General features: G+C 42.9%; 1 protein-coding gene across 11 annotated transcripts in view; it reads right to left on the bottom strand.

The window, feature by feature from the left end:
* The window catches only part of LOC137432741 (spermatid perinuclear RNA-binding protein-like), a 130,579-nt gene that overhangs the window by 27,206 nt on the left and 83,062 nt on the right, over positions 1-20,311 (bottom strand). For 7 of the 11 annotated variants that reach the window (XM_078783555.1, XM_068124894.2, XM_078783557.1 and 4 more), the window contains 5 exons: positions 15,023-15,120; positions 12,686-12,794; positions 12,163-12,273; positions 11,240-11,433; positions 490-684 (listed from right to left, as the gene is read on the bottom strand). In XM_078783555.1, the coding sequence (XP_078639681.1) occupies positions 490-684; positions 11,240-11,433; positions 12,163-12,273; positions 12,686-12,794; positions 15,023-15,120 (707 nt within the window). The remainder of the gene's footprint in view (positions 1-489; positions 685-11,239; positions 11,434-12,162; positions 12,274-12,685; positions 12,795-15,022; positions 15,121-20,311) is intronic. The other 4 variants (XM_078783560.1, XM_078783559.1, XM_078783558.1 and 1 more) reach the window with 1 other exon arrangement.

The following is a 20,311-nucleotide window of genomic DNA, read 5'->3' on the forward strand; positions in this document are numbered from 1 at the left end:
ATATATATCTATATATATATATATATATATATATATATATATATATATATATGCGTCAATTGGATGAAAATTGAGGATTTTAGAAATTTGAAAAGAGTGGTTGCCTATGTTAACGTTGTGACCTATGTTGACCTCAAAATAGTTGGTGGTTGAATTCAGTTTACTGATATGAAATCCCATTCAAATTTCAAGTCAATTGGAGGAAAATTGAGGATTTTAGAAATTTGAAAAAAGTGGTTGACCTTTGGCCTATGTTGACCTTTTGACCTCAAAAATAAGTAGGATTTTGTCTCGCCACAAACTGCCATTTGGTGAAGTTTCGTGAAGATCAGTTTAAAATTGTGACCTGTAGGCAAGTTTAAGTAAGCGGACAGAAACAAAAAAACTGGAGTGATCAACATACTTGTCCCAAAAAAATATTTTTGCCAAGTAATGAATGAATTTGCGAGGTGATTGCAACTTAAGTTTCAGGCTAGACGGACTCCTTACATCGGGTGAGGCAGACAGAGATAAAGTCGCAGAAGTCGCAGAAGTCGCAGAAGTCGCAGAAGTCGAGGTGGTGTCACCCAAAGTAGGGCTGGGATCTTCAGATACCGTTGTTTGAGCTTCACTTGGGGTGCTTTGAGCGTCACTTAGCTTTACTCCTACACTGTTTGCAGTTAGTAAACCAAAGTCCTTGAGGACCTGCAAAATGAAAATGCAGAATTGGTATTATGACAGACATGCACAAAATGCACAGGAAACAATTTTTCTTTAATTTTCTGTTTAAGAGCATTTATGAGCTGTCACCAGATCACAACGGAAAGAGTAAAGATGCCTACATTTTATCAGGAATTTCAGTAGCAATCCAAATTTTTTTGTTGAATTTCAGTAACAATGACTTACTTCCAAAGTTCTAATAACATAATTATTTACAAAGAATAAAGGAAAGTCAAACCTGTCTTAACGGCCACCTCAACAGAATGGCCAACTGCCTATATAGCGGCAAAAAACAAAAATCCCCCACACAGAAAACCTTTACCCAACGTTCACTTGTCCAACGTGACCAGCGGCCACTTAATTTGCTTCCCTGGGCACCCTTGAATCCGTGCAAAATAGTCATCGTTTCCAGTAAAAATTCCAAATAACTCTTAGCCGCTAATATAGCTTCCAGGATCGTGATATAAAATGTTTCATGCACAAAAAAAGAAAACTGCCGAATGAATGCTCGTCAACAATTGATAGCATAAGGTGCAGGCACAGATTGTTCACAATGCCCCTCTAAACAATGCAGCATTTAATCGCTATGCTATCCGTATGATCGATACATTGCTATTCCTCAATTGACATGTCAATCATGCCAAAACGTTTGCTGTACAGGATTCCTTTGGCAAGTTCTTCTTGGCGTACAGGATTACAATCTTGGTGGAACCGCCATGTTCATGCAGTCGTGTGGGGGAGGTGAGGAATGACTCTGGGGAACGATTAAGAATGCTAACTATAGTCCAAGGTCTTGGGTGTACCAAGTTTAGACATTTTGTTGGGCTACGGCTTGCAAAATATGTACAGTTTTGATTTGACATTTCAATTTGAATTTTTGTTTCTACTCCTACTAATTGATGTGGCAACACATCAGTGATGCTCTCACCAGCCATACTCCACACCACCTCCAACAAAGTCTGTCAACCCACCTTTTTTGGACAAGTTAAATTTAATCTTACTGTATTTTACCATGTACACATCTCTTAAATGCCCTCAGTATTTAATTAATTGAGTGCACCCGCAAAGCAAAGGAATGGTCCCAAGTGGGACAGACACTCGTCTCCCATCGTACTTGGGGTGCATTAGGTGATGAAGTTACACTAGGTGACGAGGTAAAAATGAAGACCCACTCTTACCACACACCACCTCACCTTGAATCCCATACACCAACACCCCCATTTTATTTTTTTAATACTATATTTTTACTGTATTACAGCAATTGTTTAGCTACCACATAAGCGTAATAGTGCAAAAAATACTGTGGTCATGTAAATGTACCAGGAACGCAACTTAATGTTGGTTTTAGCTTCATATGAGGGCTGATAAGGGGGACAATGGAGGGGTTGGAACATGACCCGTACACTATGTTTTAATGCGTTCAAAGTCTGCAAATTCAAGTTTCATTCCGAAAGTAAACGTCACAAAAAAAGGGGGTTGGATGTAGACTTTAAAGAAATGTTAATGTTGAGAACTTCTTTTATTCCTCATCAATTCCCCATGCGTGTTTCGTGGCTGTGAGGTGTTTTCAATTTCGTGGTGGTGACGTGTTTTGAATTACTTGGTGGTGAGGTAAAGTATTTAACACACAACACAACACAACAACACAACACAACACCTCAGGTACTGTCATTATCCTCAGCTAAAATAAGCCCGCTCCTCAGTAACGACCCGTGGTGAGGCGAGCGCAGCTTGTATGTATATATACAGTGAAACCTTGACTTACGAGTGCACCAACTTACGAGTTTTCCGAGATACGAGCCGTCGCTCGGGCGGTTTATTGCTTTGAGATGCGAGCCGAGATCTGAGTTACGAGCTTACGCCACCCGCCACCAGGTGGGTTCCGGTCACGTGGTTATCTTGCCGTGCAAGCATTTCTGCCGTATATCGCTGCTGTTTTGTTTTCGCATTTTGGTTATTTTGGAGCTGACGCCACCCGCCACCAGGTGGGTTCTGGTCACGTGGTTATCTTGCCGTGCAAGCATTTCTGCCGTATATCGCTGCTGTTTTGTTTTCGCATTTTGGTTATTTTGGAGCTGACGCCACCCGCCACCAGGTGGGTTCCGGTCACGTGGTTATCTTGCCGTGCAAGCATTTCTGCCGTATATCGCTGCTGTTTTGTTTTCGCATTTTGGTTATTTTGGAGCTGACGCCACCCGCCACCAGGTGGGTTCCGGTCACGTGGTTATCTTGCCGTGCAAGCATTTCTGCCGTATATCGCTGCTGCTTTGTTTTCGCATTTTGGTTATTTTGGAGCTGACGCCACCCGCCACCAGGTGGGTTCCGGTCACGTGGTTATCTTGCCGTGCAAGCATTTCTGCCGTATATCGCTGCTGTTTTGTTTTCGCATTTTGGTTATTTTGGAGCTGACGCCACCCGCCACCAGGTGGGTTCCGGTCACGTGGTTATCTTGCCGTGCAAGCATTTCTGCCGTATATCACTGCTGCTTTGTTTTCGCATGTTGGTTATTTTGGAAAATTTCTTAGTTTTAACCATGGGTCCTAAGAAATTGAGTGCCAAGGGCAGTACTGAGAAGAAGAAGAGGATGATGTGCTTGGATATAAAACACGCAATCGTCGAAAAACATGAGCGAGGTGTGCGTGTTGTCGACTTGGTGAGGCGGATGTGAAGGCAGCTGAAGATTTTATTATAACTTTTGCCGAACTGATAGAAGCCGAACGATACATCCCCCAGCAAATCTTCAACTGTGACGAGACAGGGCTCTTCTGGAAAAAGATGCCGAGGAGGACGTATATAACGGCAGAGGAGAAGAGCATGCCAGGCCACAACTTCTTCAGAGTGCCGGCGATAGCTCGCCTTCTCTTTGTGGAAAACACGGTGAGATCCTTAACATCCAACAACTAATGGGACGCAAACGGGGCGCCCAGTTTAGCGGTACACACATTGATGAATCACCCTGCCTGTGATTCACCCATGACAGGTTATAGCTGGGTCGGGATTCAAACCCAGGCTGGACAGTTGAGTCAAGTGTGCGTACCTCCAGTCCAGGCCATCCTGCCAACTTGTATGCTGCATACAGGTGAAATATAAAGCGCGAGATATTTTTATATATACTGTATATTTAAAAAAAAATTGGTGTGGTTTTTGGCGGGCTGGAACGGATTAATAGCATTTCAATGCATTTTAATGGGGAAATTTAATTTGAGAAACGAGCAAATTGAGTTACGAGCTCGGTCACAGAACGAATTAAACTCGTAAGTCAAGGTTTCACTGTATATTGATGGCATCAAGCGTGTATCCGGGGAATCTACCGGGATTTATGGAATCAGCTTTTTCTGGGAGGGTGGGTTGGCCTCTCATCGTTGTGAGAGGCCAAAAGTTTGGAACATTCTCAAGTGGAAAAAAGATTGGATTGAGGAATTCAAGGGGTTGCCCTTGAATTGCCAACAGTCCCTGTGAATGCAAGCACAAAATCTTGAAGACTGACAGCGATAAGATCAATGACCTGTTCTACGAGTGGTTCATAGACTCGATTGCGGGAGAAAGCTCGAAAGATAGCACGACAGCTGAAGGTGGAGGACTTCAAGGCATACAATGGTTGGCTCGAGATTTTTCGTTGAAGGCACAATATTATCTGTGGAAAGATGTGTGGTGAAAGTGGAGTTGTCGACAGCACAACAGTGGAGGAATGGATGGCCAAACGACCTGAACTTTACGACGCATAGGACTGTTTTGTTGGGAAGCAGTCAAAAGAACAAGCAACTTTGATGTTTTGTGCCAACGCGATTGGAGAGAAGGAGTTCCCTGCCATCCTCAACGAGGCAATAAAGCCATGGTGGTTTGGGAGGCTAAATGGTAAGGATCTCCCAGTTGATTACAATGCCAACGAAAAGTCATGGTCCCAACAACCTCTTCGAGCTCCACATGAAGTGGGACACCAGGATGGGATAGGGCAGGGGAAGGAAGATTCTCATGCTACTGGGCAACAAACCATGCCATCCTCACGTGCAGCTCAAAAACATTAAGCTTCTGTTCCTGCCTCCCAACACATCCTCCCTCATGCAACAGATGCACCAAGAAGCGATCCTGCAAAAACGAGAAGCAGGGAGGGACTTTCTTTACTAGTCCAGAATTTATGAGGCAGTCCAATCTTCTCCAGGCAATCTACTGGCTCCAGCAGTCATGGAGAGACGTTGATGCAGCAACCATGAAGAAATGCTTCAAGAAGTGTGGGATTGTAGCCGGGTATGGTGAACTGCCCAAACAGCCTGATGCTGAAAATGATAAACTGTCAGCAGAGTGCAGTAACACTCTTGAAATATCTCTTGCAGATATTGTAGCCTTGGACTCACAACCAATGACAATCTTGCATCCTTCTCCAGTTTGGAGGACATCCAATGCAGACTTCAATAAAATGAGCCTGATCCTGGGTGGAGAAAGTTGATGAAGAAAGAGAGTCAACGACTATGCAGCAAGCTTGATGGAGATGGAGTTTTCCATCAGAAAAAGTGTATAGCACCTTGTTGCAGAGATGCTGGACATGGAGGAGAAGATGCAAGCAGAGTGCTTGGCAAAGCACAAAATGGGAAAGCAGACAACGATGCTGGACTTCTTGAAGAAAGCATCACCTGACTCTTGACGAATCGAATGGCTCTTTTCAGGGCCAACATACACGTCGATAATACAATTTGGTAGTAAACAAACGATGTATTTGTCATATGTAAACAAATAATCTTTCTCAAACATATATATATATATATATATATATATATATATATATATATATATATATATATATATATATATATATATACATATACAGACTTGGCATTTAATATGGAATATATTTTTTTCTTGACTTGGGTTTACTTTCTTAACTCAGTATATCAATCTGGTGAGTTTCTTTTACACTTTGGTGATTTATTTGTTAAAAGAACCATGTCACTGATTGTCTGTCGCAGCAAGAAGTCAACAACAGGATTATATCACAGGTGGCGTGGCAAAATGTACGGACAGGTGCATTTGATGATTGGCTTCACAGTCGGGTATACAAGGGTTGTTGCGTTCTGTATTAGTGGAAAACAACTGCTGCACGTCTCCAAAAGTTATTGCCGCTTCCTCTGGAGATGGTCCGTCAACTCGACAATGCTGTTTGTCATGGAGTGGTGGCTTTACGAAATTACAGCATGAAACAGCGTGCTATTGCTCGGCAGTATGGCATCACTCAAGGTCAGGTGTCAAAGATCCTGAAACGAAATGCTCAGAGGGGTGTCCCTACTCCAATACCGAGGCCAGGACGTCCACGCAGAACCACAAGGAGAGATGATCGCCAGCTGCACCGGTTAGTCTGCAATGGCCGTACCAAGTCAGCTAATTGGCTTAGGGCTGAGTGGCAGCAACTGACAAATGTGCCTGTATCCAGAAGGCGAGTCAACCAATGACTGGTTCAAGCAGGCTATCGTGCCAGGGGTCCCCTGAGAAAGCCACGCCTGACCAGACAACACAGCCAGCGCCGATTGCAGCGGGCCAGAGAGCACCGTCAATGGCAGCGAGGACACTGGAATCACGTGACCTTCAGTGACGAGTCTAGATTTCTGGTCTATCGTCAAGATGGCCGCGTCCGAGTGCGCAGACAAGTGCATGAAGCCGACAACAAAGATTGTATAGTGCCAAGAGTCCAAGCTGGAGGTGGTGGGGTGACCGTTTGGGCTGCGTTTCGTGCAGGGGGCAAAACTGACCTGGTTGTTCTGAATGGAAACCTGAACCAGTTCAAGTACAGGGCCATTCTGGAAGAAACATTGCTTCCATTTGCTCGTGCAGCCTTTCCAGGAAACTTTGTCTTCCAAGATGACAATGCACGGCCTCATCGTGCACGCATGATCCAACACTTTCTTGCTGACCGTGGTGTAGAGCATATGGAGTGGCCTGCCATGTCCCCGGATATGAATCCGATAGAGAACTTGTGGGCAGAATTAACGCGTCAAATCGACAACTTGGACCAGCAGCCCACCTCTGTGCGTGAATTACAGCAGGCTATTGTCACTGCATGGCAAGCTATTCCTGTCCAAACCTTGGCAAATCTCGTGAACAGCATGCCTCGACGTGTACATGCTCTCCTGAATGCTCGTGGGGGTTACACGAAGTACTGAACTGTAATTTTAGTGTCCGTAATCCCAGTCATAATTTAGCTTTTGTTTTTGTTGAAATTTTTTTTGGCTATTGTGCAAAATAAAGAGATACTTCTGGAAAACTTACAGAAGTTTAACACAGTACTGTCCGTGAATTGAGTTCGATATCAGTTTACATCACGTTCAAGGATCAATTTATTTGCTTCGAAATGTCAAATGTGGTTCTTGTTTCTTTTAAAGGTCACATTAACAAAATCTAGAATAATTTCAACATAATTCCAATGAACTTTTGGTTCTAAGTCATCTTGAAAAGTAAGTTCACCCCCACAAAAAAATATTCCATATTAAATGCCAAGTCTGTATATATATCTATATATATAAAGCACAGTGTGTGTGTGTGTGTGTGTGTGTGTGTGTGTGTGTGTGTGTGTGTGTGTGTGTGTGTGTGTGTGTGTGTGTAATGTTACCGATAGACTCCTAAACGGAGAGGCTAATGTGCTTGATATTTGACATAGACATGGCCATTGAGCGTGGGACGAAGATGGCCGAACTCAAAATATTTGACGATCCATATTTTTTATTCATATTTACCTCAGCGCATTTCAGCAAAGTACCCGCTAATCTCAGCCGGTTCCAGAGCAGCTCGCTGATTCGCTCAGAGCGATCACGTGATGTTCCATTCCCGCCGCCAGACTGATTCGCTCAGAGCGATCATGTGATGTTGCATCCCGTCACACGTCACACGTTTTTTCACCTTTTATGCGATCGTGTTTTGTATCGATTTTGTGCGATATGAATTAAATGTCTTTGAAACAGCTGTGAAAAGTCTTTCCACAACCCTTCCGTAACCGATTGGAGCAGTTTATTGCCGCACAAAACGAGATCCGCGAAGCGAGTTGGTCGAGCCGTTTCGCTCAGAGCGATCACGTGATGTTCCATCCCGTCACACGTCACACGTTTTTTCACCTTTTATGCGATCGTGTTTTGTATCGATTTTGTGCGATATGAATTAAATGTCTGAAACAGCTGTGAAACGTCTTTCCACAACCCTGCCGTAACCGATTGGAGCAGTTTATTGCCGCACAAAACGAGATCCGCGAAGCGAGTTGGTCGAGTCGTGCTGACCAAGATGGCGACACGGCGACTTCACTTTTCACGGAGTATGAGCGTTCTATATATTTTCAATTCAGTGCGCCCGTGATTTGTGGCATAGACATGACCATTGGGCCTTCACGGTGTAATTTGTGCGAGGCTTTTGTCCGAGTGAGCTTGAGTCGAGAGGGCGAATGTACGGGTTGGGAATGTACGGGTCTCCCTTCCCCCGCCCGGCAACGCCGGTACTGGAGGACGTCACAGGATCGGTGAGTCTCCAAAATCCGCTTCGTGCTGTTGCGAATATGCAGGACTATGTCCGATTGTTGTGCTGCTCTCCGACCATGGGAACTGCAACGTTGTTTTACATATTTACACACACACATATATATATATATATATATATATATATATATATATATATATATATATATATTTGCGGTTTTGAGAATAAAGGACGACCCCCCGCCCCCCCCCCCCCCCCTCTCGTAGGTAGACGCACCACAACATGTAGCCTCGCTGTAGTATAGTTATTTCTTAGTAAATGTAAGGTAGTCTCCTTTCCTGTGTTAGTTTTGCGTTGAGTAGGCCAGTGAGTAGGCCTTGATTAGGCTGGAATGCCATGTGCTCGGCCTGAACAATTCTGGCAAGGCCGAAGGGAGGAGCTGCAGGAGGGAGTGGCCGGTAAGCAGCGAGCCGCCAATCAGAGCTCGAGGGGAGTGGCTCGCAACGGCGGCAAGAGGCAGGGCTTGGAACATTCGGGTAAGATCGGAGAGGGGCCATTGGATAAGACTCTGCCCCGAGCCCCGCGCGAGAGAGAACGGCGAGAACGCACGAGAGGTGAGAACGACTCAGAACGCAGAGCTGAACGCGTCAGAACGAGAGACGAGGAGTGAAAGTCGCCCAGTCCTTGAACAAGTCAAAGCGCTTGCATTGAACTATTGTAATAGCCTCGTTGTACACAAACTCTCCCCGTGCCCTGTACCCTGCGCTCTGCCGCTGTATAATCGCGCTTTTGGAGGCGACCCATTCCGGGCCACAGACGCGCGATCTCCTCCTGCCTGCATTTTCCCTGCATACGTGCCGTGCGCCAGAGGGCTACGCAGGGCGAGTTGGCCGGGAGCGACCGGCAGCAAGGCACGTTTGGCGCGCGAACCTGTTCTTCTTCCATTTCCCCGTGTGAGTGATTGGGCCCTTTGTCTGGTGATAAGTTAACGTTGTTTAAGTGCCTGCTCTGTGTCTCTGTGGATCATTGAAAATAAATTGTGTTATTCCTTTTATTTGATCGTTCCGTGACTTCCGTCCTTTCTATCTATTGGCCTAGCACCGTACGAATAGAACCGCTCAATCGGGTTCAATAAAAGGTAACGGCACAAGTCACGTGATACGCACACTGCTCGGGCGTAATCGATTAGCGTGGCTTGTGCGAGGTCCGATCCCCATTTTTGTGGCAGCGTGGGTCAAAGGTACGTGCGGCGTCGACCCGATACCCTTTCTCACGCTTGCTGCGGAAGTGGCGATTTGGCCTCGTGGACACGAAGACCCAAGGGGAAAAAGAGGTTTAATCCCCCCTTTGTAACGTGGACGGGCTTCGGGAGATCTGCAATTATATATACGAGGTGTGTTCAAAAAGTATCCGACCTTTGTTCATAAAAAATACTCGTATCCAGATACAACAAACTTATACTAATGTCCCTCAAAGTAGTCCCCTTGGGCTGCCACACACTTCTCCCAACGGTTCTGCCACTGTCGGAAGCAGCGCTGGAACGCCTCTTTTGGGATGGCGCGCAGCTGGTCCGTCGCATTCCGCATGATGTCTTCTCTGGACTGAAATCTGGTCCCTTTCAGGGGCATTTTCAACTTGGAGAAAAGCCAGAAGTCACACGGAGCCATGTCGGGAGAGTAGGGAGCCTGACGAAGCACAGGTGTGTTGTGTTTGGCCAAGAAACTATCAAATGTGAAGAATGGGCGGGTGCGTTATCGTGATGGAGCTGCCAATTGCCCGCTGCCCACAGGTCCGGCCGTTTGCGTCGCACAGCGTCACGAAGGCGACGCAGAACCTCTTGGTAATAATACTCCTTGGTGATGGTTGTGCCGTGTGACATGATGACTTGTATAACTTGTTTTGGTCAACTTTAGTTTAGGTACAAACAGGATACGGATCGGCTTTGCCTTCTCGTTTGATATTGTGTTATTTGTTTCTGCACATCAATTTACTGCAGTATATGATGGTGTCACCGAGATATTTTGCACCATTTAATGCTATTGTGGATTTTGGTGAAAATTTCTGGCTCGCAATGGAGGAGCATATATTCAGCAAAATGTCAAAGGCATTCCACTGGAAGAGTAGCAAATGGGTATGCCATCCACATGTCTATTTCTAACATGATGAAAACAAAACTTCCATCAATACCTCGCCTTTAGTTGTCATTGTGATAAAGGTAGAAAGTTCTGCTACTCTCGGTAAGTCAAGAATGTGCATCACATCTCTCCATCACTATTATGTTGTGAGAACCATCTGAAAATGTAGCTTTTCCATTACTGCTCATGTTGGCAGATTCAAAGTAACTACTATGCCAAGGACACATTGTATTTCCTTGGGTGCACCATCAACACACCTCTGGATAAACTCTATTTAATAACTACCTTATTGCAATTATAATCCTATTCTTTGATACTTAAGGCTGGTATTGATGGATTAAATGTACCCTCTTGATGGATTAAATAAGTAATTACTCAAAATAAAGCAGAAAGTTACAATGGCAGACAGTTTCTTTCAAATTTACGTTTAGTACATTTTACCATCAGTTCCTCCCTTCTTTATCATCTTCTTCTTTCTTTTGAATGCAGCACATGGCTGCAGGGCAGGATCACTGGCTGATCCGCTGATGCAATGCCCTCTGTATGTTAGGGCAGGAATTTGCAATTTATTCAGGGTGCTGGAAATAGCTCGCGTACTCTTCACAAAGGACGTCATGGGATAATTAACGCCCAAAAACTAATGCTGGCCGATGGGACTCCCATTTAATGTCCATCCGAGGGATGACACACGCATTGACAAATTACCCTGCCTGTGACACATACTGTCATGTACACATAACAGTTTATATCTGGGTCGGGATTCAAACCCAGGCTGAACAGCTTGGAGGTGAGTGTGCATATCTCTAGTCCATCCTAACAGCCCTAGTAGCTCCCTGGGTTGAGGTTATCAGAAGCTGCTTAGAACAATCTGTAACAGTAGAATCTCCGAAATATAAGTGAAATTATAATTGAATAAAAAATAAAAAAGACAGGTTAGCAATGTAAACAGCTGTACTTGCCCGCTCAGCTACATGCAGTTTGGCTATCTTCTTAGATGAACCATTTGCCTCGTACGTCTTTCCTTGCACCACTGCAGTCATGGTAAAGAGAGGCGCATGCACAGGACCTGTCTGTGAGAGCATCTTGTACTCGAGGCCTGGGCAGTACTGGTTCAAACGCATCAGCGCATTTGCTGCCGTTGCAGGCTCTGATCCTGCATACACCACACATGGAACACACTTCGGGACAGCACAGTGCGGAGGGGAAAAATTATATAGGGAACAACGAGCAGAAACGGCAAAATAAAATAAAAGAAACCAGTTGGCCATTTTGAATAATATGATGATCATGACTTTTTAGGGCTATTTTGGACTTTTTTAAAGCAAACCGTGAGGTGCAAAAGAGAAAGTGGTGCTTAGCCATAAGCACTCAAAATATAATCTTCACTCATTGATTCATCAACTAAGAATTATGCAATGAATGACAGCATGCAAAGCGAGGTTCTGCTCTCTGACTGAACCGTGTCAGACATAGGGCAAAACATGAGAGGAGGAGGAGGAGAGCTTGTTGAAATTATCATGGCAAAAAAAACATGCAGAAGCTAACACCAGTTTTATTATTAATTATTATTATTTGGCAAACCTTTGAAATTGCAAATTCATGTCCAGTCCTTAGTTATAAAAAAAAAAGTACCCTCTCCTCCAACCCTGGTCGATGAGGTAACTCTACTCAGTATGAGTGCTTTCATCCCAGGATGTTAGCGAATGCTCTTATCATGTAAACAATTCTTACAGTTAAAATATGATATCTGAAATCCACGTGACAAGCAAGAGTAACTACGATCAAACAAGCCCTCATCCTCTCCTTTTTTTGACCTGCAAGCTCAAACAGAGCTGACCTGCTTCATGCTGCGTCAAGCAGCACTCTGACACTGGGCACAGACCTTTCTTTGGAAGTTTGATGGCGACGAAGACATCGTCTGCCTGCCAGTCCTCCGAGGGCCGTTTCAGAGCCACCTGCACCACAGACGCCTTCATCGTGTGCGTCTGTGAATCTAACGCACCAGATATGAGTTATGTGCCACGCAGCGAAAACGCCAGCGGCCCCGGCAAAAGGCTGCAGAGCTCTGTGAACTGCATAGCTTTCAATCATAATATCTACGGTATAAACAAACACCCAAACTGCCCCAATTTGTGCATTCATACATTTCCCATTCAAAAACCCCACGAGGCTGAAAGCACCCATACTGACAACTTAAACAGGCATACCCAAAAGGCCATGCAAAGCATCAGAGCTTCTCTGTAATAAAAATATATTTGCATCAATTGTGATTATAATATGAAATTTCCTTTGCTCAACTCCATCCTCAATTCAACTAAAGTCCAGATAATAAAAAAGGTTGCAATGGCATTGCAGAAAGCAGACAAGCAGAAACAGGTGCGCTGCAAACTGCTTTTCGTGCCCACCTGAAAACTCGTCCTTCATCATCCTCCTGTCACCTCCTCGCGCGTATAGTATAGGCTCCATTGCCAGAACATTGTGCACATGCCCAAAAGCCATGGAGCGCAAATAGTGCTGCATGGAGCACAACCAGAAGTTTAGCATATATCCAAAGTAAGAATTATATTGCATTGCAAAAATAACATATGCCAGTTGCGCTGCATAGAAAAATGAATACCTGCATACAATAAGTGATGCTAACATTTAAACAATAACTCTCAGTGTTTAACACAAGTCTTTGTAATAAACCAATTGCCCAATGTCATATTTTCATTTATTTATCAACCATATGCTAGGGGTGTAATTGCAAAGGGGAGGTGACATGGCACGTAAAGAAGTATTTTAATTTTATACCTAAAGTGTATCATTAAAATACCTTCACCACTTTAATTCATGAAAACAGCAAAGGGGTTCTTCCACATCAAATCATCATAAGTATGACATGATCATTTCCTATTATCTTGAAACTTGTCAGTTTTATTCCCTTCCACGAGAGGTTCGACAGCAAAAGTTGTTGATTCTACAGTCAATTGGTTCCTAATATAGAGGTCATTGAATTTTTACCTGAGACATGCTGCAGGTCTACAATAACTTTGTGTTGCTGTTGTTGGGGTTCTTGTTGTGGGTCGATTTTTGGAATGTGCACCCATTGGTTGGCAGGAGCCCATCTTGTTTCCTGGTGGGCCTGACACATTCACCTGCATAGGCCTCTGCTGATTATACACTGTCTGGCATTGTTGCATCAGATTTACATTGGCTTTTTTTGTATACAAAGTCGAGGCTTGTGTGAGAGCTAACACATATGAATGAATGATCGTTTTTTAAGGCCATTTTCCCCGCTAGAGCAGGGGTTAGCCTTGCGGGCCCCATGACAATCATGGTTCCCTGTTTGAGGCAATGTTTTTATGGCCGGATGGCCCTTCCTGACACCAACCCTTGGTCACGCTCTTATGATGCGCAGGGATACGGTGTACCTATTCTAAACCGGGGTACACACCGGGATCATTCATCCCAGCAAGCTGGTACTCAATTTGCCGACCTCGGAAGGATGACAGGCTGAGTCAACCCCCCTGGCGTTAATTCAGCGATCGACCGGGATTCAAACCCAGGATCCTAGGATCCCAAGCCGGCACCCTAACCGCTAAGCCAACACCAGGCTTGTATAACACATAGAAATATAATAAAGGGAGCAGGAGACAAGAAGGGGAGAGAGAGAGGGAAACACAACAACAGTAGGGAAGAGGGACATCAGGAGATCTGTGAAAGGGAGAGGGCTGGGTTGGGGTACACAGGATCAAGTGTTAAATTATTGGTAATGTTTAATCAAGCCTGTATACGCCTCCCTAAAAAAATAGTGTTTTGCAATTTTTGAATGGCACCATATGCGCATTAGATGCACATTTCCCAATCGGCCCATAACCGGATTTTTGAAGCCAATTCAGATGCACGTAATGGCAAAGTCCCGTACCTTGAATGACCATGTACAGGTTTTTATAAACAAAGTGTTTATTACCACATAGAGAACGGGAGGGCAGAAACTTGGTAACTGATTACACCTCTGATGTTCTTGAGGCCCGAGCCAAGATCTGCTGTAATCGATATACCCCAAAGGGATAATAGCATAACCCTTCTTTCTTGCCACTCCTGTTCAGTGGGTGCACTAGTTACCTGAAACAAGACCCAGCTGTCTGTCAGATCTGTAATCGATATTGAACCAAACTGTGAATTCCCTCGGAAATGTGTTCCTAAATGCCAATAGGACTCACGGAAATATAGGAATTCAAGAAATATCCATGGATGAGAGGAGTCAGGTTCGTACAGTTTACTGTTAGTGTGTAGTACATTGTATTACTTTTGCGGGTGTGGTTATAACACTAAAACACAAACACACAACACACACACACACACACACACACACACACACACACACACACACACACACACACACACACACACACACACACACACACACACACACACACACACACACTTCATCAATAGATGTAAAATTCGAGCATAATTGCTCTTGCGACCTCAGAACCAAACAAAAAATATATCTATTTACAACAGTGTTCACAAGATATGGCCCATCTGAAGCTGCAAATTTACACAAATGCTCAAAAGTTCAATGACTTCTATCTCGGGAACCACGACATCGGAAAGTACAACTCGGTCTGTGGAATATTCTCATGGAATAAAACAAAACTGTAGAGTTAAATAAAATCGGATATTTTTATGCAATCTCATGAAGAAGTGTAATTTAGTATGGAAGGACGCATTGGGCAGAAAGGAACATGAGGCACCTGGGCACTCATGACGAGTTTCTCCCGATCCGCTTTGCTCAAATACTCCAGCACGTCAGTAGGAACCTTCTCACAGGGATCACACAAGCCAGGGCCTCCTGCAACAGTGATTGCAACCAGTCAAAATCTCACCAGTATACAGAATCTAAACTAAACGATAAGAGATTCGTTTGGTGAATATTTACACTTTTCCATCAAAAGTCATCACTCATCAGACACATTTTATTGACAACATGTAACAGTGGCAATACTGAATTGGTGACAATATTTTGCATCCTGAATTGGTATTGGAATTGGTGACAATACATAACAAGACTAGGTATGCACCCATTTCATTGCTTGTAAGACTTCTCTCTGCCATAATGACAATCTGGTCCTTTACTTAAAATTTTGTTGTGACCTTTTGATAGTGACACAACTGACACTGACCACAATTATGCAATAACATGCATTAACCAGGATAATGAAAGGCCTACGTGGACCTGCACATCCATGGTATTACAGAGAATGCAAAGCTCCAAAAACTAATTTTAGTTTGCCTGATATCTCAGTAAATTCCAAAAGCAGGGTTCTCTTCCATTTTGAGTCAATTTCCGATGGCCTGCCAGATTTATACCCAAGATTTACTGTCATCTCTCTTCTTCCACTTCATGAGGACATTCCTCATAGTCAAGATGAGAATGGCTATGATGGTAGAAACCTGCTTGATGGAGTGCTCACTCTCAGAAAGCTGATAATTACATACGCCACCGAAGGTGGATGGAGGTTATGTTTTCACTCCTGTCTGTTTGTCTATGAACAAGATTTCTCAAAACGTTGTGGACGGATTCAGACGAAATTAGGCATTTGTGACATTTGGCGTATGTGACAAGGACGAAATGATTACATTTTGGTCAAGATCCGGATTCGGATCTGGCTACTAGTATTATTTAAGTGACACCATTGGGAGATAGGACCAAAAACGATAAATAGCAGGATATCTCAAAAAAGTGGGAATGGATTTGGACAACACTTGGTGGAGAGGTTGGGGGTGTGACAAGTAACGAATCGATTTCATTTTGTTGAAGATATGAATATGGATTCGGATATGAGAATTATTTATTTTTTAATCAAAATAAAGACCAATTACTGCACTGTAGTTACAAGAAGGAAGCTGGACATTAACAATACATGCATACACACATACACACAAACAATCGTGGCCAAAAATATTGGCACCCTTGCACTTTTTTCAAATAATGTGCCATTTTTTCCTGAAAATTGTTAAAATTAAAAAATATTTTGGTATCCACATATGTATTTCTTTGGTTTGCAGTGGGAAAAAAACAAAAAAAACCTGAAAAAACAACTAAATCTTAGCTTACTCCACACAGAAATCCTAAAATGGCCCAGACAATATTATTGGCACCTTTTAGAAGTTGTTAGAAATAACTAGATTTCAAGCTGGTGATTCTCCTTTACTTTGGAATTAAACTCACCTATGATGACTTGCAGATGCCTGCAATATAAAAATCACTCATTCAACCAGTTTGAATGGAGAAAGGAGGTCATTCTGCTCTTTTGTGTCACTGTATGTATCACAATGAACATGGAGAAAAGAAAGAAAAACCAGAGAATTGTCTGAGAAGGTCAGACACAAGATTGTAGCTAAGCATGGACAATCTCAAGGCTACAAATCCATCTCCAGAGACCTTGATGTTCCTGTGTCCACCGTACGCAATGTTATCAGGAAGTTTAAGGCCCATGGCACTTTAGCCAACTTCCCTGAACGTGGCCGCAAGAGAAAACTCGATCAAAGATTGCAGCGAAGGATTGTTCGATTGGTGGAGAAAGTACCTCGATCAACTGTCAAACAGATTAAAGCTGACCTTCAGACACAAGGTACGTCGCCTGACCTTCAACTCACACCATCCGTCGCCAACTCAATGAAAGGGGGTTCTATGGTAGGAGACCCAGGAGAACCCCACTGCTGAGAGAGAGAGAGACATAAGAAAGCCTGAATGGAGTTTGCAAAAACACACCTGAACAAGCCAAAATCCTTCTGGGAGAATGTGCTGTGGACAGATTAGACCAAATTAGAGCTTTTTATTAAAGCACGTCATCTCTATGTTTACAGAAAACAAAATGAAGTCTTGAAAGAAAAGAACACCTTCCCTACAGTCAAACATGGAGGAGGTTCAGTGATGTTTTGGGGTTGCTGTGCTGCCTCTAGCACTGGGTGCCTTGAATGTGTGCATGGCATCATGAAATCAGGAGCTTTGATGCTCCAAGGCATTTTGGAGCTTTGATGCTCCATTGGAGCAAAAATGCTCCAAGGCATTTTGGAGCGCAATGTTAAACGCAGTGTCAGAAAGCTGGGTCTCCGTTGAAGGTATTGGGTCTTGCAGCAGGACAATGACCCCAGACACATTTCAAAAAGCACCCAGAAATGGTTCAAGACAGAACGCTGGACTGTTCTGAAGTTGCCAGCAATGAGTCCAGATCTATATCCCATTGAACACCTGTGGGGAGATCTGAAAACAGCAGTTGGGAGATGGCACCCTTCAAATCTGGGAGAACTGGAGCAGTTTACACAAGAATTGTGGGCCAAACTGCCAGTAGAGAGGTGTAGGAAGTTCATTCATGGAAAAAGGAAGCGCTTGACTGCAGTTATTTTGTCCAAAGGCTGTGCTACCAAATATTAGGTCTAGGGTGTCAATATTTTTGTCAATGACATTTCTTTTTATTTTCTGATTTAAAAGGATGTATTAAGTTCTGAATCAAAAACAAAGGTTCTGTAATATTAACAGTGAAATAAAGAATTGTGGAGACCAAATACTTGTGTCAATCTCAACTTATTTTTAGAGAAAATTGTGAGTTATTTGAAAAAAGTGCAAGGGTGCCAAGTGCATGGGTGCCAACCTTATACCTATAAGCAATTGACGGGTTTTGCAACTGCCCGGATCATCAGCTCTTCACCGTTTTTCATCGAGGTTTCGATCCTTTCAGCCCAGAACCTCTCCAAACGGCGGATCCACAACCCTCACTGCAGGTCCACATCAGTAGATTACTCAACATCGATGAACCCACAATCTCAAAGTTGTGTCCAGACAGTCAGTCAACACAGCAATGCAATATTCTTATTCAAACTTATCTAATTACTCTTTTTATTTAAAGTATTAACACAAACTAATAACTTAATCATAAATCATTTTATATAACAATATACTAAGCAATAAATACTCCACCCAACAGCCATGTCCATTACACAGCACCTCCATCCAATCATCGACTCAAACTGCCATTCAAATATTCAAACTGTCACCCACAACCGATGCCACCACGCCACACTGCATATCCTAGCAACCACCAACCAATCACATTAATGCTAACTTAAAGTACATTTTATAAATATTATTTTTACCTAAATACCTCCATTATTTAATACTTATATTAAATGTAATGCAATAGGAACTTGCTGACATGAAAAACAACCAAACTTAAACAAAAGGTGACAACCTGAAACAACCAAACTGAAACATGGCTTACATGAAAACCAACCAAACTTAAACAAAAGGTAACGATCGAGTCTAAAGACATTCTCACAAGACCTAATCAAATAATCAGCCAAATATCCTCTATTTAACATGATGGAAAATACCTTCTAATCACGTTACACAAAATCATTCTTCACTGAATAAATTCTTGCAAATCTAAGTATCTGATAAGAGAAGACATTGTAACCCATTTTAATTGGCACATTGCTACCTGGAAAGGTGTGCAAGATTACAGGGAAACTGAAATCATCTACTTTATGATACACACTTGTACTAAAGCCATTCTGTCCAACTCTAACCAACAAGTCCAGATATACAGCAACAGCACAATCATTACCACTCTCGTCTACAATATGACTATCTGGATAAATCTTGTAAACCAGCCTATCAAAAAAGTTATAGTTAGCCACACAAATATCATCTATGTAACGACATGTCTGAGACAATATTTTAGCTCGTCCGAATTTTGCCCTTCATCAGTTTTTGCATAAATGAAAATTCACAGAAAATAAGAAAAATGTCCGCGAGCAGGGGGCTGCAATTCCCACCCATGGGAATACCCTTAACCTGTTGGAACATTATCCCACAAAAGGACATAAAAGTATTAAATAAAATAAAATTAACAGCATCTTTAAACTTCTGCTTTTTAGAAAAGAATGCTCTATCAAACCTGACACATAAAAACTTATTAAAAGAGTTAAAAACCATGTCAATTACTTTGAAAAGTGAATCCCTTACTGGTACTAAATCCAAATTTGTATATTAAATCGAAAAATCAAAAACCTCAACCGACTTGATATTGAGGCATCTAATCCTATCTAAGAACTCCAAAGTATAATAATTAATGCTCCAGAAAGTGTTAACACCAGAATTCTTCTCAATTGCCAAACAATATTTCCTGAACTATTCCCTAACAACTTGTAAGCCTGAGCTATAACCGATAACTGTTTGGTGGTACATTGCCTGGCACCAGCTATAACCCTATACTTGTACGGGTTCTTATGAAGTTTGGGGATCCAGAAAAGCCGAGGAATACAAAGATTCACCTCTTCACATTTAATACTGAAATTATTAATTATAACTTCCTTATGCTCAGTGATAATATCCTGGAGCGACTTATGACAAGGAACACATGTGCTATTTCCTATACTAGTGAAAGTAACCGCATCGATGCCTAACTCTCTTAATAAAACCTCCACATAAAACTTTTTACAAACCACAACAAAATTATTAGCAGCCTTATCTGCTGGAGCTATGACTCATTATCATGTAGATCCCGAATATCTTTACGAACACTTGGCTTGTTGAACTCTGGTTTAGACTGACCCAGTGAAAGCCAGCCCCAACTAATAAAAAACTTAATCCTATTTTCCAGGACTTCCACAACTCTGTTAAACCATGCATTGGAACTGTTCACAGATAACGTAAACTTGGGGCACATTCTGTTAAAATTAGAGACAAAATCTACAATTGAAGACATAATACAGCTCCAAGGTTTTTTTTTGTTTGTTTGTTTGTTTGTTTGTTTGTTTGTTTTTCGTGTACAAGATCGAGGCTCGTGTAAGAGCGAACATTAATCAGATAAAAACAAACTGACACATAAAACATAAGATAAAGGGAGCGGGAGACAAGATGGGGAGAGAGAGGGAAGCACACAAGTACAACAGCAGAGAACAGGGACATCGGGAGATCTGTGGGAGGGAGAGGGCTTGGGTGGGGGAGGCATGGGGAGGGGGTGGGGGGGGGGGGGAAG

The sequence above is a fragment of the Myxine glutinosa genome, chromosome 8 (genome assembly GCF_964187855.1).
Source record: "Myxine glutinosa chromosome 8, kmMyxGlut1.1, whole genome shotgun sequence".
Classification (NCBI taxonomy): Eukaryota; Metazoa; Chordata; class Myxini; order Myxiniformes; family Myxinidae; genus Myxine; species Myxine glutinosa.